This window comes from Thermobia domestica, chromosome 18 (genome assembly GCF_964235325.1).
Source record: "Thermobia domestica chromosome 18, izTheDome1.hap1.1, whole genome shotgun sequence".
Lineage (NCBI taxonomy): Eukaryota > Metazoa > Arthropoda > Insecta > Zygentoma > Lepismatidae > Thermobia > Thermobia domestica.
In genome coordinates, this window is record NC_137471.1 from 40,222,670 (window position 1) to 40,241,030 (window position 18,361).

At 34.8% G+C, this 18,361-nt stretch overlaps 1 protein-coding gene across 1 annotated transcript in view; it reads left to right on the forward strand.

The window, feature by feature from the left end:
- The first annotated feature begins 15,435 nt into the window (after window positions 1–15,435).
- The window catches only part of LOC145675558 (uncharacterized), a 52,087-nt gene continuing 49,161 nt past the window's right edge, over window positions 15,436–18,361 (forward strand). The window contains exon 1 of the mRNA XM_081746065.1: window positions 15,436–16,196. Within this exon, the coding sequence (XP_081602191.1) occupies window positions 15,838–16,196 (359 nt within the window). The 5' untranslated portion in view covers window positions 15,436–15,837. The remainder of the gene's footprint in view (window positions 16,197–18,361) is intronic.

Sequence of the window (18,361 nt, forward strand, 5' to 3'; positions counted from 1 at the left end):
TGACCTTTGCTTCCTTTAATATTATTAAACTCTGATTTTTATTATTATTTATTTTTCTAACAAGGCGAGCCTTTCGAAGCCATTGTCATGTTCCAACTGTTTATTAAAACGAGATCTTTTTCATTGCCGTCTTTCCCCGCGTTGGATGAATTGAGAATCCGCGTACAAGTGTCTCCGTGAGGTGAAACAAAAGGTCAAGAGGACTACTATTGTCCAGGCGCTTCTCCAATCCCTTAAATTCCACCCACTGTAGATTTGGTAAAAGGCGAAAATGTTGGTCGTGCTTAATTTCCGCGCGAGAGGTGTGGGGGGAGAGGTCGCAGTTCATTGTTTTTTTAGACGCAAGGCGTTATGAGGTGCGATGGCATTTGAAGCCCTTGGTATTTAGTTCAGACATCATGAAATCATTCAATTCTTCCAAAACCTGCTATTTACTGTACCGCTGTATGTTCGGTGAAATTGTAGTCAGATGAAATTATATTGTGAATTATCAGGAATGTAGATTTAAGATAAATTTTGTTTTAATTAAATATTAGTACACATATTCATTAATATCGCACACATACGGAGAGCGAAGTTCCTTTCCTCGAAAAAAGACCTTCCGCACTAAGGGAACGATTGTTGGAATTTCCCCACGGGAATAATTATATGACTTTGTAGTGAGCGATTTGCATGGGGGATGGGGACTCCGCCCCCTCTACATTGAGCCATCACACCATCTGGTTCCAAATGATCCATCCCAACAAGGGATACATTTTTCCACCTCTCTATACAATTTACTGCGCTGTGAGTATCTTGTTTGCAAGAAAAATAATTTAAATTTATAGAAAATATACTTAAATGTCATGTTGCACATTTAGCTATCATCTTTTTTAAACTTTTAAAATCTTGCTCGACGACTCGTTTCGTATTGCAGACCTACGATTACTTAAATAACAATTCTTAAAGAATTTACAGTGTTTCCAGAATGTACACCAATGGAAGTACAAAGAATATTCATATTCCCCCTATAAATCTTTGTCTAACACGGGGTCGAATAAAGAGCCCGGTCCAATGTCTCAAAGAGAAAGATGAATCTGGAATAGAGATTTTTTTCACATTACCATAAAAAACAAAATATAGATTATATAATCACTGATTTACTGTTGTGTGATGTGTTCACAGTCTGAAAGTGAAGAGGCAAAACAAGTATCTTGCCCTCCATGAAAATTTCAGGGGGGCAGCTGCCCCCATGCCCCCCGGTTCCAGCGCCCCTGGCAGCATTCCTACGTAACATAGCAAAGATTACCAACATAATAAGGGGTGCACTCGTTCCCTTTTTTCAACCCCTATTTTAACATAACACTTCGTTCCCTTTTATGAGCCCATTTTAAGGGTGTATTCGTTCTCTTTAAGAGCACATTTCTCAACCCCTATTTTAACATAGCAGAAATTACATAAGACTACGAACATAGCAGAACTAATAGAAGAGTATGGCATATTTTGCATTCCTATTTTAATATAACAAAAATTACATAAGACTATATAACATAGCAAAGGATACTAAGATAACAGAAAATAATGAGGATGTATTCATTCTCTTTTTCCAATCCCTATTTTAACATAGCAGAAATTACTTAATACAATGAACACATAATTGAGTTGATTTTGAGTTTAACGTCCCGTTCAGCAGCGAGGCTATATGAGACGTGGACCTACTGATTAACGTGGAATCCGAACCACATGAGCTCCCGCCGGGAATCGAACCCAGGTCTCCCGCGCCAAAGGCGCGTACGCTAACCGCTTAGCCACGGATGAGCTCAATGAACACATAATCCAATCAGATATTACACAGAGACTACGAACATAGCAGAGCTGATAAAAGAGAATAGGCTATTTTCTAACCACTATTTAACATAGCACAGATTACACCCCTATTTAATACAGCAGAGAAAATGAACCAGTAGCAGGTGTGTATTCGTTCTCTTTTATGGGCACTTTTTCACCCCTATTTTAACATAGCAAAAATTACATAAGACTATGAGCACAGAGACTACAAACGCATATTTTAGCAGAAATCTTATGTAACAAGCAAAGACTACTAACATAATCGAAAATAATGGGGGTGTACTCGTTCCCTTTTATCAACCCCTATGTAATATAGCATAGAATACATAACACTGTAAACACTGAGACAACGAGCAACACTCCTATGTAACATAGAAAAGACTGGCATACCGCACCCTTATATAACATAGTAGATATTACACAAGAAAGGCTACATAGGATTAGACTCCAAGTACATTTTCCAATCCTATTTAACATACCAGAGATTTGACCAAGTATAGTAAACTGTTCTTTTAGGGATATAGTCGTTCTCTTTTATGACCACTTTTTTTCAACTGCTATTTTACTTCTATAGAATACAAACACCTATTTTTGCAACCCTCTATTTATAAAAGATTATAGCCTATATTTTAACCACTATGTTACATAGCACAGATTACAAACCCTATTTAATACAGCAGAGAATATGTTATTCGTTCCCTTCTATCAACACCTATGTAACATAACAGAAATTATACAAGAATTCATGAACTACTACATGTCCCAAAAGTACTGACCACCATCGACGTCAAAGGTCAAATCTTTACACCCGAATAACTCGTATAAGGAGCAAAGTATTGAGGCACTGTTTCCACATTTAGTAATGGGTCGTCAATACTACATGTCCCAAAAGCACAGACCATCGAAGTCAAAGGTAAAATGTTTACACCAGAATAACTCGTAAACGGAACAATGTATTGAAGCACTGTTTTCCACAATTAGTAATTGGTCATCAACTACTACATGTCCCAAAAGTACAGAACAGCGAGGTCAAAGGTCAAATATTTACACCTGAATAACTCGTAAATAGACTCACATTTTGAGGTGACGTTTCCACATTTAGTAATAAGTCATCAACTACTACATACCGAAAAGTACAGACCATAGAGGCCAAAGGTCAAATATTTACACCCGAATAACTCGTAAACGAAGCAACATATTGAGACAACGTTTCCACATTTAGTAATAGGTCATATAGTACTACTTGTCCCAAAAGTAGTGACCATTGAGGTCAAAGGTCAAATATTTAAAGGCGAATAACTTTTAAACGGAGCCACAGATTGAGGTGGTGTTTCCAAATTCAATAACAGGTCATCAACTATTAGATGTCTCAAAAGTACTGACCATCCAGGTCAAAGGTGAATTATTTAAACCATAATAACTCGTAAAAGGAGCTACATATTGAGGTGGCGTTTCCAAATTTAGTAACAGGTAACCCGAATAAATCGTAAACAGAACAACTTTTGAGGTGCTGTGTCCACATTTAGTAATAAATCGTCAACCACTACATGTCTCAAAAGCACTGACCATCGAAGTCAAAAGTCAAATATTTAAACCTTAATAACTCCTAGACGGAGCAACGTGTTGAAAACGAATGAAATCTCTGAGTTTTACGTCCCACGAATATGCCGGTTAGGCTAAAGGAGACGGTGATGATGAGTGATGAATGAAGAAAGTGGGAGGAAACGGGAGAACCCCGAGAAAACCCACGCACACGGTGTTTGTCCACCAAAAAGTTCACTTGGCGGGGGCTGGGATTGAACTCAGGACCCCAAGAACCAGAGGTGAACCACTGAGCCACCGCGGCCCTCAGGAGCAACGTATTGAGAGGCTGTTTCCACATATAGTAAGAGGTCATCAACTACTAGTGCATGTCCCGAAAGTACTGACTACCGAGATCAAAGGTTAAATATTTAAACTCAAATAACTCGTAAACGGAAGGTCATACTGAGGCGAGGTTTCCACATTTAGTTATAGTTCATAAATTACTGCACGAACCGAAAGTACTGACCATCCAGGTCAAAGGTCAAATATTTAACCCTTAATAACTTATAAACATAGCGGTGAGCTAGTTAAAATGGACCTTCTTTGATTTTCTTCTGATTGGTACAAAAATAAAATAGATTACCGAAATTTATTTCTTTGTTTATTTGAGTGGTACAGAAATATTGAGCTAGTTAAAATTTACCTTCTTCGCTTTTTACGTGGGTGGTGCAAAACTAAATGGGCCACCCAAATTTATTTCTTCGTTTGTTTGATTAGTGCAAAATGTTAATTCTTTTCTTTTTTCTGCTTCCTACAAAACTGAATAGGTCAAAGAAATTTATTCCTTCGTTTATTTAAGTATTACAAAATGAAACTTCTTCGCTTTTTCTGGTTAGTAGAAATTTATTCCTTTGTTTGCTTAAATAGAACAACATGGTCTAGAAATTCTGACCTAGTTAAAATGGCATTTCTCGTTGGTACAAAATTGAACAGACCACTCAAATCTATTGCTTCCTTTTCTTTGAGTTGAGTTGATTTGTTGATTTTGAGTTTAACGTCCCTTTTCAGCAGCGAGGCTATATGAGACGTGGACCTACTGATTAACGTGGAATCCGAACCACATGAGCTCCCGCCGGGAATCGAACCCGGGCCTCCCACGCCAAAGGCGCGTATGCTAACCGCTTAGCCGCGGAGGAGCTCTCCTTTTCTTTGAGTAGCACAAAAAGGTATAACGTGCTGAGCTAGTTAAAATGGTCTTTCTTCGCTTTTTCTGGTTAGTACAAATTTATTCCTTTGTTTATTTGTGTAGCACAAAAATATTAATCAGCTAGATGGTATTTCTTTGATTTTTCTGTTTGGTAAATATTTATCCCTTCGTTTGTTTAAATAATACAAAAGGTTTAAACTTCTAAGCCAGTTAAAAGTGATCCTTCTTCGCTTTTTCTCTCGTTGGTACGAAAGGAAATAGGACACTCCAATATGTTTATTCATTTCTTTAAATGGCGCAAAAAGGTATAAGATGCTGAGCTAGTTAAAATGGTCCTTCTTTGCTTTTCTTCTGATGGGTACAAAAGTAAAATAGACTACTCAAAAGTAATCGTTTGATTATTTGAATAATACAAAAATGTATAAAATACTGAGTTAGTTAAAATAATCTTCGCCTTTCCTGGTCAGTACAAATTTATTCCCTTGTTTATTTAACTACTACAAAATGTTAATTCTTTCTTTCTCTGCTTGGCACAAAACTAAATACTCCATAAAAATTTATTTCTTCGTTTTTTGAGTATTACAAAATGATATAAAATTCTATATCATGTTAGTTAAAATGGTCCTTCTTCGCTTTTATCTTCTTGCTACAAAATTACACAAAAGTTATCCCTTCATTTGTTTAAATAGTACATGGCTTAAAAATTGTGAGCTAGTTAAAATGACATTTCACGTTGGTACAAAACTGAATAGACCACTCAAATATATTATTTCGTTTATTTGTGTAGTACAAAAGGTATAAGATACTGAGCTAGTTAAAATGGAATTTCTCGTTGGTATAAAATTGAATAGGTCACTCAAATTTATCCCTTCGTTTGTTTAAATAGTACAATATAATAAAGAAATATTGAGCTAGTTAAAATGGCATATCTTTGCTTTTTTTCTCGTTAATACAAAAATAAATACACCCACCAAATTCATTTTTTCGTTTAGTTGAATAGCCCAAAATGTTAATTCTTTCCTTTTTCGCGCTTTGAATAGATCACACAAATTTATTCTTTCGTTTATTTGAGTATTACAAAATGATATAAAATATTGTGTTAGTTAAAATGAAACTTCTTCTCTCTTTCTATTTAGTACAAATTTATTCTATTGTTTTGTTTAAATAGTACAAAAATGTATAGACATTTAGGGCTAGTTAAAATGGCATTTCTCATCTGTACAAAATTGAATAGGTCACTCAAATTTATTTATTTTTTGATTATTTGAGTAGTACAAAATAGTATAAGATACTCAACTAGTTTTAAAAAATGGTCCTTCTACACTTTTTCTAGTTAGTACAAATTTATTTCTTCCTTTGTTTGCGTGGCACAAAAGTTATAATATTCTCACTTAGTTAAACTGGCATTTCTTTTAGTTTCTTTTCTCTCTTTAATACAAAAGGAAATAAACCACTCAAATTTATTCATTCTCCTCATTTTTCTCGTTGGTACAAAAATTGAACAGGTCACACAAATCTCCATCGTTCTGTTTACAAGTTATTAAGGGTTAAATATTTGACCTTTGACCCAGGGCCGGCGCTAGCAGTTTTGCCGCCCTGGGCGGTACTTTCACATGCCGCCCCTTTAATGTACAAACCGTCTTTTGACAAAAGACGTTCAAATGTCCCGAAAAAGTAACATGCCCCGTTTAAAAACATGTATAAAAAATAAAATTAAAAATTAAAAAATAAAATAAAGAAAACTGCCTCTCAAAAGCTTAAGTAATATTTAAACTGCTCCTTACGTTTTAGTCACGACTAAGAATTTTAATTTTTAAGCTTATATTATATCAAAAGGTGTTTCCAATGGAATATGAAGATAATATAGTGAATCAGATATTACGGCAAAACTAACAAGGGAACCTATCCAACTGTAACTCTGACTTCGAGTCAAGACTATGGCCGTTGGATACCTTGTCTCAAAGGAATATAACACGAAACGGGATATATCCTCGATCGCAACCGTTGTGCAGAAATAAGCGTGAAAATTTAGAAATTGAGCTCCAGATTTTTCGGAAACGGTCGGGTAAGGAAACTCAGCGAATACATATAAGATTTGGGTGAGGAGCCCAGCACCTTTTGAATGAAAAATTTGTGTCCCTGGTGCACTCGCAGGGTCCCAGGCGGGGTCCAACTCAAAATTTGCAAATGGAATCTGGGGTTAAGTAGCATACTATATGAAATCTATTGTTAAATAAAAGAAGATAAACAAATCTCAACTCTCTACGATAACCCAGTGCAAACGGTCAACTGGTCAAAATGTGAATACAACCTACATCAGAAAATCTATGGCCACGCTTCTAAATCCGTTAAGTTGCGACAATAACAAAACAGAAAAACGCGTTTAAAAGTGCAAGATATTGAAGTAAAGCATATTGCTACAGTCTCTCACAGAGTCGCACAACGGACCTTATCCAAGTATAAGTGTGACTTCGAATGACTAATGGACCATAGAACAACCATGACCATTGGATTTCGTGTCCTAGAAGAGAAAGGATACATTGTCAATCACAACCGTCGTGGAGGGTGAGAAGGTGAAAAAGCTACGGTATATGCTCCGCGCATCGGGACCCCAGATTCACAGATTGCACCGTGAAATTTCTATCGGAGGATTTGCTGAACGAGAAACATGATGGTAAAGACGAGGACGAGCGACCCTGAAACTTTGAAGCAACTTGGAGAGGAGTGGGGTTGGAGAAAACAGGAATAATGGTGCAGAAATAAAATACATCGGAGGATGCTTTTGAGAGAGAGACTCTGGTGCTGGGCTTCCCACACTAATTTGATATGTATTCGCTGAATTTCCGAAAAATCTGACCCGGAATCTGACTTTCTAATGTATAGTATGGAGCTCAATTTCTAAACTTTTCATGCTTATATCTTCGCAAAGGTTGCGATCGTGGATGAACCCCTTTTCGTGTTATGTTCTTTTGGGACAAGCTATCCAACGGCCATAGTCTCGACTCGAAGTCAAAGTTACACTTGGATAGGTTCCCTCGTAAGTGATTAGCCTAAGCCGTATAATGTACTAAAATACAATAGAGACGCATAAATTTAACATATCTTAATTGAAAGAAACTTTTCTTGCTTTGATATGAGCAAATTCTTTTCACATTCGCATAGTCCAATGTTTCAGCCAATTCGTGTTCTGCTGATACCGCTAGACTATTCAAGTGTATTTCAGACATTCGGTAAGGTTAACAAAACCAAAAGCTCAACACTGATATTGGAAGCAAAATAATTTTCCTTGATTTATTTTAAAGTCTCTTTTGGTCAACTTTTAGGCTTAATTATAGCAGATAACACTTTCAATTTGTCTTTCAAATCACTAGGATTAATATCATCCGATTCTTTGAGTGTTGAAATGCAGGTAAGTTTAGTACATTTTTCAGACAAAAGTTCAGGTGGCATATCTTTAAGATTAGTTATATTGTAAAGAAAACCGAAATACTCGCTGTGATGTTTAAGTTGCTCAAACCTTTCTCTTACCTATCGCTTTGAGGAACCCATGGTACAATTTGTGCCATATGGGTTTTTCATGGTACATTGCGTTATAACTCTCCTATTTGAGCTTTTTCGTCCGTTTTTTTGTTTCTGTTTTTCAAGTCCAGGGGCATTGTAGAAGACCTTACGTACAGTTTCACACCTTCCTGTGTCGAAACATAGGAGGTGATGACGTCATAATTCTAAAATAAATATTTTCTTTTATTATTTTTGGCGGGTCTATGTTCATTGTTTCTTGGCGGGCTTATTTTTGCACGTAGAAGATTGAAATTTTGCACAAACATTCAGTCCACCGAGTAGTATTTACCAGATTTTTTTCAGATTTTTGCGTTAAAACGGGGGGATCCAGAGGGGCAAAAAGTTGAAAAAAAGAATATTTTTGCCAAAAAATCCCTTTCTTCGGGATTTTTCCGCCTTAGATACATGACGGAGATATGCGGATTGTACCACCTGAAGGGCAGTTCTATTCTGAAGAGAATGATGGGCGAAACATGACCCTAGGGTAATTAGGGAAGTGTCAGGGAATGTTTACAAAATATCCCTCTGTATACGGGAATATTGGAGATTGTCGGTATATATTTCTTTGGCGGGCTTACTTTTGCACCTGGAAAATTGGAATTGTGCATAACATTCAGCCCACCTAGTAGTATTTATCAGATTTTTTTCAGATCTCTGCGTTAAAACAGGGGGGTCCAGAAGGGCTAAAAGTTGAAAAAAGGATATTTAGACCCAAAAAATTACTTTTACGGGATTTTCCCGCCTTACATACATGGTGGAGACACGTGAATGGTACCGCCTGCAAGGCAGTTCTGTTCTGAAGTGAGTGATTGGCGGACTATAGTCTTAAGGTAAATAGAAATGTCTCAGGAAATTTTTTACCTGAGATCATGGTGTTTTACGGTAATTTGGGGCATTGTGGGGATTTTGGTAAAATTTCTCCCGCCCTTAGTACTCAAGATAGATACTTGAAATTTGTCACACACATTCAGTATACGAAGTACTATTTATCAGATTGTTTTTGAGATCTCTACGTTCAAACAGGGCCGTTTTAGAGGGGCCCAAAATATAAAAAAAATCCCTCGAAATTTTGCCTTTGACATCACTTTTCCCTCTCCTGGTATATGGTATGAGCATGCATCTAGTGGTACCATTTGAAAGTCAGTTCCATTCTGAAGAGAATAAGGTATGAACCATGATCCTAGGATAAATAGTGACGATGCAGTAGCTGCTTGACTGAAAGTCTAAAAATACCCCAAAAACGCAGGATCCCTTAAGGGCTATTCGTGGATCATCCATATCTAATGCTGATGCCAGATCCATCACATCAACTAAGTAAGATTGAAACTTTGCACCATTTCTGTCCATGTCAAAGTACTTAGATATATTTTCAAGAAACCCGATTGCATCCAACGCTTGAGAATCAATTCTTTAGAGACTTTTCCTTACTATGTTTATGTGGAGTAAAAAGTCATACCAGGTAACGAGTGAGGAAAGGAAAGGAAAGTCACGCAGCTGGTTTGCTATACACAGAGCATCTTTGGCGACTATTCTATCTGTTCTATTGTCGTTACTTATTTGAAGTAAGGCATCATAAACCTCCCCTATTTGATATCTAAGTAGAGTCAGAGCATCAATTCGGCTCTCCCCCCTTGTGGTGCTTAATGGTTTTAAAATGAAACTGCTAATACTTTCCTTTAGTATAGCCCAACGTTGAACTGACGTAGAAAAAGGTAATTAACTATACAAAGTAAAAAGAAAGAAAAGAAAGAAACAGCATACGGAAATGCTGTGGCTACATCGTTAACGACAATGTTTAGTGAATGACTACTGCAAGGAACATAGAACGTTCGGGAATTTTTTCTAAAATTCTCTTCTGAATACCTGAATGCCTCTCATGTTGGAATCATTGTCTTATCCTTGGCCTCTCATCTCTTCTATAGGAATATTAATTTCCTTTAGCGCTTTAATTATTACTTCTGTGAGTCTTAGACCAGTGGTGTCTGTTACCGGTACGAAACTAAGAAAATGTTAGCAAATTTTTACAAGGCATTTTCCATTACTATATGTAATTTGTACAAAAGTAACGAGTATTGTCATTTGCTCTGTCAGAAATATCTGGTGTGAAGTCAAGTGTTATACTATAATATTTTGTATCTCTCAACAAAGACAGGATTTCACTTTTAATTTGTTCACTAAGAATTTCAATAATTTCGGTTTGGACATCTTTTCCTAAGTAGTAGTGGTATTTATTTTGTCCTCGCATTTTTTTTTAATATCTTCGACCATGACGCTGGCAAACTTTGCAAAGAGTTCTACCATTTTCGGAAAGTTACCATTATTACTTGTGTTAAGTTTACCTGATGTTCCGCGTAACGGTAGACATTGCTCACCTAAAAACTGTATTATTGCAACTAGTCGTTCTATTACGTTCTTTCAATGTTGTGCTTCGATATTTAACATTTTTTGGTGTTTTGCATCAATTGAGTTTGTGTTTAACGTCCCGTTTAACAGCGGGCCTATATGAGACGTAGATCTACTGATAACCGTGGAATCCGAACCACATGAGCTCCCGCCGGGAATCGAACCCGAGTCTTCCACGCCTGAAACGCGTACACTAACCACTTAGCCACCAAGGAGCTCTCTGCATCAATTGTAAGACCACTCTTCAGTCCTATCGAAAGCTCCATCCACCTTATTTGCGCTTCAAACTGAATAAGAAACCTATTATGACTAGCCAAAGCTTCAGAAATGTGGCACCAATTGTTACAGTCATCAACTATGAAAGATATTTTGCTTGTGGAAAATAATTTGCAACAAAAACCGAAAGCAGCATTCTTACTTTCTGAATAAACTAACCACTTTCTGAACACAAATTCGCTATTACATAATGTGTACTTCTGACAGTTATCTTCGAACCGGCAGTTGCATTTATCTCTGGGACAGTTGTCAAACTTGGTTAATTGACTTGGAGGACCGTTTTTGATTAGGGTGGTTATAATATTCGAAATGAACAGTTTGTAAATTGGTTAAAAACTCGCTGCTAGAACCTGTCTCTAGATGCTGTAGGCTAGAATAGCCTGTCTCAAGTGGAAGTGCACCTTTTGCATTCTTGGAGTGAAGCCTTAGATCATTGTTGAATAGAAAAACAAACATAGAAGACACCTTGATAATCTTATCAACCCTAGTTGAAAATCTTATCTACGCCGCTGCAAGGGAAATATTGAACGAGATACCTGTGGCTAGTAGTTTGACAATAGAAAATGAGGGGGAATGCTCTGATTTACCTGATTATTTTCCTGAATCTGAGTGAAGTAAGTTCAATTCCATTCCTAGATGAAGACAATTTTATTTTTCCATGTGAACCTATTACGAAGCGCTATACTTTGATAATATTCTTTTCTTTTTCAAATTTTGCCGACCATTAGACTTGCAGCTCTGGGCGGTGGCACGGCTCGACCCCCCTCGCGCCGGCCCTGCACGTAAATGAACAAGGCCCCCAAAGTTGGCACCACTGTGTATTACCAATATTTGCTTTGAATCCATCGAAGTCGCTGAGGTGAATAGAGTTTTGATCCAAGTTCAGCCCTCATTGGCATGAGGTCGACAAAGAGGAGGTCCGAATCCCCCAACTGTTCCGATTCTCACAAGGGCACAGTCTCAAATGTGTTAAATTCCGATTTTTAACACAGTTCTGATTCCATTAACAGTTCGATTTCTAACTTTTCGGATTGCAAAATATTTTCGAGTCATTAAAGTTTCGACTCCCAAAACAGTTCTGGTTTCGAATCCACTAACCATTCCGAATCCCAAAACAGTTCCTCGGAACAGTTGTTAGAAAAGATCATTAGAGAAACGCAACACCTAGCACTTCAGCGTTTGGACCGAACTGGCTTTTAACAATTTAATTTCAAACATATCCTAATTGGAAAAACGGTGTTCAAATATAACTTCGAAGTATTTTGTATAAAAATTTCTTAACGTACAACGCCGGGCACTATATATATTTGATTTTGACATACTGGTATTAACGAAAATGATTCTGGCCATTATTTTAACATTTCCCTGCCATAAAACGGTGTGAGTGTGTGTGCATTCTGAAAGAAAACATTAAAAAATCTCCAAAATATTATCTAGGGAAATGCCATTTAAATTAGTAAAATCTTAGAGACATTTCCGGTAAACTTCATTTTGAGTAATTTGCACTTTTATTGTAAATGGGGAATATATTATCAGAATATGGTAAAAATATTTTATTAATATACCAGAAAATATTATTAGCCAAAAGCACAGAATATATTTCATTAACACGATGGTAAGCAGTTTGTATTGATTTTTAATATATGTTTTAAAATTTTTATTTGAACATTTGGTAAAATATTCTGGATATAATTCTAAAACATTGTATGAAAATATTTAATTTAAATTACAGGAGAAGGTAACAAAAAAATCTCCATACAAAATTAGTAGTTGTATTAAAAGTTATTCTGAAAAATATTTCTTACATTAGGAACGAATTTATTTTTAAAGTATTTGAAACATTTTAATATTTTTATTTCATGTTTTCTCGTAAAAATAGAAAAGATTACAAGCAACATGTTGGAAAACATTTGTAAAATATATAGAATTCATTTCCAATTCTGTTTTCTTTATCATGTACATAAAACATTTTTAGTATTACTTACATTACATTACATTCAGCACAATATTTCTAGTACAATTTGTGAAAAGTTTCCTTACATTCTTTTCCTCCTAACATTGTAAAAAAATGTACATCCTGTACTCCATAAAAGGTTTTCCAATGATATTTTTAAAAACATTTCGGGTAAACATTTGGGGTAATTCTCAGATATAATAAGGAAACTGTTTTCTTTAGTAACGGAAGAGTATATTCTGAAAACAATGTAAAAATGTTTCTCTAATATATCAGAAAATGTTGCTCACCAAAAATACAAAATATTTTCCAAAACACAACGGAAAAGCTTTTCTATTCATTTTTAATAAGTTTTCCTTGTTTTAAAGTTTTATATTCAAAATTGGATGAAATATTTTTGGAATTAATACTGAAATATTGCACGAAAATATTTCATTTCAGTTATAAGAGAAATTACTAAAATAGTTTTGTAAAAATTAGGTAAACTTTTTAAAATTATTTCTGAAAAATATTTCTTATAAAATAATATATTTATAAAATATTCTATACGTTTAAAAAATATATATTCAATATGTTTTCTCGTAAAAAAAGAAAAGATTTTAAATAACGCATTGGGAAACATTATTTTAAATATATGGAATATATTTCGTTTCATTGTTTTCAATATCATATATGGGAAACATTTTTAGTATCGTTTAGAAAATATTTCCCTTCTCAACAGTAAAAACATATTACATTGCAATACAATATTTCTAATACATTTTGTGAATATTTTCCTGGATTTACATTCCGGCGGCCATTCTCAAAATGTACTTTCTTTATTTTCGAAAATATTTTCGGGAAATATTCTGAATATATTGGGAAAACCAGCATCGAAATCTACAGAGAAGGAAAACCTTTTGGAAACCAAGGAAAATACTGCCTTTTGTTTAAGAAAATATTCATTGGTATGTGGGAATGTACACGAGCATGGGATTGTTTACTACCAAAAATTTTGCGTACAGAATCACTCGATAATTTAAAATTTTTAAAAAAAATATTACAATTTTTTCGCATAAGGTATTGAATTTAGTGCATTTCGAAATGTAAAGAGATCTTTGTACAGTTTTATTATACGGATGCACTGATTGTAAAATGTACGGAAAAATTTGAGGAAGGTTTTAATTTGTCTATCTTATGTCAAGAACAGAACTCAACGAACTCCTCCGGCACTGCTACTCTACTACTACTACTACTTATGCTATGGATCAGTGTTGAATTCAGACATTTTCACACGGGGGAAACGTGAACTGTTCGGGAGAGTGAGTTGCTTTTTTTCTCTATTTTTACAAGAAATCAGCATATCTAGTAATTCAATTCACATGCACATTATACCTAATTCTGAGACTATTTCCGGATAAACATCTAAAGCAAAATTACAATAAAAAAAGCAATCCTTATTTTTTATCTAAAACATTTAATAATTATAAAGACTGGCAAAATAATTTTAGACTAAACTTTAGTTACTATTTACTGTATTTATTATTGTTATTATTCTCGTTTTACACTAGTTACTGTTTGTTATTAATGTGGAAGTTTCGTAAAAGGATTAAAATAACTCAAATATTTTAATTGTTCTAAAACTAACATGCATAGAAATATTTTAATAAAAGATTCAGATTCTTTCTCTCACTTCTGATTCTAAATAGAGCATATTCGCCTTGACTTCTTCGCTGCATACCAATAACTTTAATCACGAAATCCTTAGTAAAATCTTGGTCACCTCCAATAGCAATCTTTCAATAATATACTACTATTCTATTGATAAAGTTTATACAAATCTCAAACCCAGGAGGGACAACTGTTTCTGCCGGATACCTCTAAGTGACGCCCTCTGAATCTCGCTCTCTAACTGACTTGAGTTTGTTAAAGAGTTGTGCCTATTTTATCAATAATTCTAGAACACACTCTCGTCTGTTTCTTCCGATGCAAAAAGTTGTATTTAAGTTGCTCTATTTCAAATATTGCAAGAACAGTTCATTTTCAAGACTGAAGTCTGTTGATGTCATAAATCATATGGAATGATCGAAGGATCTTCCTATCTTTCGTTTCCTATCTCCATTTGTACTAATATATAATATAGGGCGAGAGGATAGTACCTATTAAAAAACCAAATTTTTATCACCACTTGACAATTTCATGTTCTGCCAAACTCGCTCATAGCCTTAAGAAACATAGGTTTTATTGATTAGTTGGTATTTTATCTTAGATGTTACATGTTTAATATTTATATAAGATTAGTCTGCGTCTTATTGAGAGATTGGATTTAGTCACACGTGCAGATAGGAAGTCAAATAATTAGGTGAAGCAATTTCTACATATTGCGATTGAAATTTTGTTTCTCCAAGGGGATATTCCCTCCGGAACTACAACCTGAATTCATCCCTGCTACGGATGCATATAGTAAAACGGAACCGAAATTAGTTAAATATAGGATATAAGAATATAAGCAATACGTTATCTATAACCGGATAACATCTGTAAATATTATTTATCTATCTACGTAGCTACAATCTTTGACAACGTCTATTCCAACAAATGTACATGACATGGCAAACAAAAATATCTTACATAAGAAAAAAATAGTTACAATAGAAAACACGCTAACTATATTTCCAACCCTGCTTATAACACACATCTTGCCTGCTCGTAGAAGCAACCTTGATCAAAGTGTTGAAACGTATTTCTGATTCGTGTTACTGTGGGATTTGGTAAAAACCTCTCATCCTACACTTATCTACTCTATTCGTAAAAACCCTTTGTTATGTAATACGCTTTTATTAATTTATTATACGATTAATACTTTTAATAACTACCCAATTGTCTTTGTTACCTGAAGCATTAAGCTGGAGAGGAAGAAAAAGACCTATTGTTTTCAAAAATCAATTATATACAGTACGTTATTGAAACCTGATCGTTTGTTTGATTGAATGTATACGAGTTGCTTCTGTGAATGTTCTTGTAAATCATTTCATTAACACTGGCAGCATAAAATATAAGGGAAGTATAAGAACAGTGTCAAATTCTCATTACATTTAAAGTCATAATGGCTGGCCTGGCGTCTGTTAAGTTGGAATTGATATGCAAAGAAGAAATTGATTATGACTTACCTCAGGAAGATCCACTCGAGGGGAAAGGGTGGACATACGAACTGATGACTGACAACAAAGAATTAGTATTATCTACAACGGAAGAAGAGCAAATAATGAAGGATGCAGCTATGTTTTCTTTGGATGCGAAACTGAACGTTGGTATGGTGAAATCGGAATCTGCAGTACAAGATCATCCTGCATTTGAAAGTAATATACAAACGCTAAGAAAAATAGTGGTTCAAGAGACTTGCGCATCGTACTCTAAGAACTCCCAACAATTAACAGCAAGTTCAAATTCAGTTCAGCCAGAAAGGTAAGGTTCAATTTTTCACAAAGTAATTGGCTCAGATTGATAATATGGTTCGGAAAGATTATACGTTAAAAGGAATACTTCATGATAAATATTTAGGTATGGGAGATGTAAATTAATAATCTTCAATTTGGAAATGGATTGGTGCACATAGACCAGCTGTGGAATGGTGCACATAGACCATAGTGTGCGTATAGGACCAAATAATAATAATAATAATATCGATAACATCCATGCACATCTTAAGTAGTTCGTTTCCTGATGAAATAATGATTATTATTATTGATTACAAATTTCTCACCAATTTTTGTATATATTTACAATATGGGTGCTCCACGATACTGTTGTATTTATATAAAGGCTTTTGCACAGAAAAAACCGGGATAATGAAATCCTAAAATTTTGAAAATTTAAACGTGAAATCTGTTATACTGGAACAAAAACTATGGACGTTTGTGGTTTTACTCAGGATGTAGCTCAAATGAGTCTAGCCCCACTTTTCCGGAGGGCTTCGAAAGACATTAACAAAATACAAGATAAAAAAAATTCTAACCTACAATGTATGTTCATTAATTTTACACGACTATACATAAATTCATTTCATACTCATTTCTTTTTAAGGACGTAGTCGTTTTTTATGCTCAGGAATCATTTCTAGGGTATGGACTTCTATTCCTCCATACAGGTTCAGTTTAGGTGCTTAGAGCACGTACACGATACAAGGATGTTTGTACAAATGAAATGTGCTAGATGGCCGGTAAAAGAACAATATTGCAATGTAACTTATAAAAGGTTGCAGGATGTTGGTCCAACTGGAAGCAAAGGGATGCGCCGGATAGGATAAAGCGCGTCACCGTAGTAAATATAGGCCTATGCGTAAACGAGGATAGCGCAATACACTGTATATAGCATAGACTTAAATATCTTACGTGTTGAATATGTATTTGTACGTTCCTAAATATTTTATAGGTAACTTCCTGAAATGCTTTCGTTGTTCACTAGGAACCATATACGGGAGTGAAACGTGATAATCAACTAGTGTGCCTTTATGAAGATTTCATGAATTAGTGATGGGTAAATTCCCGGGAAAATTCCAAAAAATGGGAATTTTCCGGAAACTTACGTACAATCACAAGGAATGTTGCATTCTATTACTATATTATGATTTCAAGAAAATTCGTTTTTATATCACAGTATGTTATTACTATTGTCCCCAGAGGAATTTTTAAAATGTACATTCTGGAAGATGTTATGTTATTTTATTATTATTCTATTATATTTAGAGAGTACACATAAATGGACATTTATTTACAATATGTCCTATGAAAGTAAATATGTTTCAAAAATGGTATAGAAAATCCACATACTTTTAAACCACTAAAAAGTTTAAATTTACATGTAAGTGGCTTTTCTAAACTTGACTTTACTACTCATATTATAAACAAATTAAATTTTTAAATGTTAGAAAAAATTTTGTCAACATTTGCGCATAAATATGTATTCAACTATTTGCAAGATACTTTCTTATCTTTATAATTTTGCATGTAACATTGCCAGACACATTTCTTCCTGCCCATTTCTCGAAATTTCATGCGTTAATTCATATGTAAGAAAAGTCCGAGTACCTCTTGAGAAATTCAAGTCAGAGAGAGGAGAATGACTGACGTATATTACTAACGGTAGTTCAAAGTTTATTAATAGTACTTCACCTTTATTTCTACATAATTCTACATTACTTTACCAAATGGTTCCTTTCCATCATTTGTAAATTAGTACTTTGCTGCTTTTCTCTATTGTTTAGCATTGGGGAGCCAGCTTTTAAACCTACTTTCTTTCGATGTTCTATTCCGATGCGGTTATTTTATGGTTTCATACGTTAAATTACGATACAGCATTGCAAAGCAATCGCTAGCCAGTAAAAGTTGGTAAGAGCCCCGCATGGAACTCTGTTTTCTATTTTCGTTACCAACAATTCACTTTCTTTTCTCACACAAATCACTTCCACTTACCACTACGGTTTGTACAAATCCCCTACTGCCCTAAAATAATTGCGTTCGATACTTTCTTGACTTCTTAAATACCACTATCAACTAATTTCTTCCGTAAATCATCCTACTTTTTGCTAGTTTTAGCCCCCATTACTAAACAATTACCTAACTTTTTAGGGC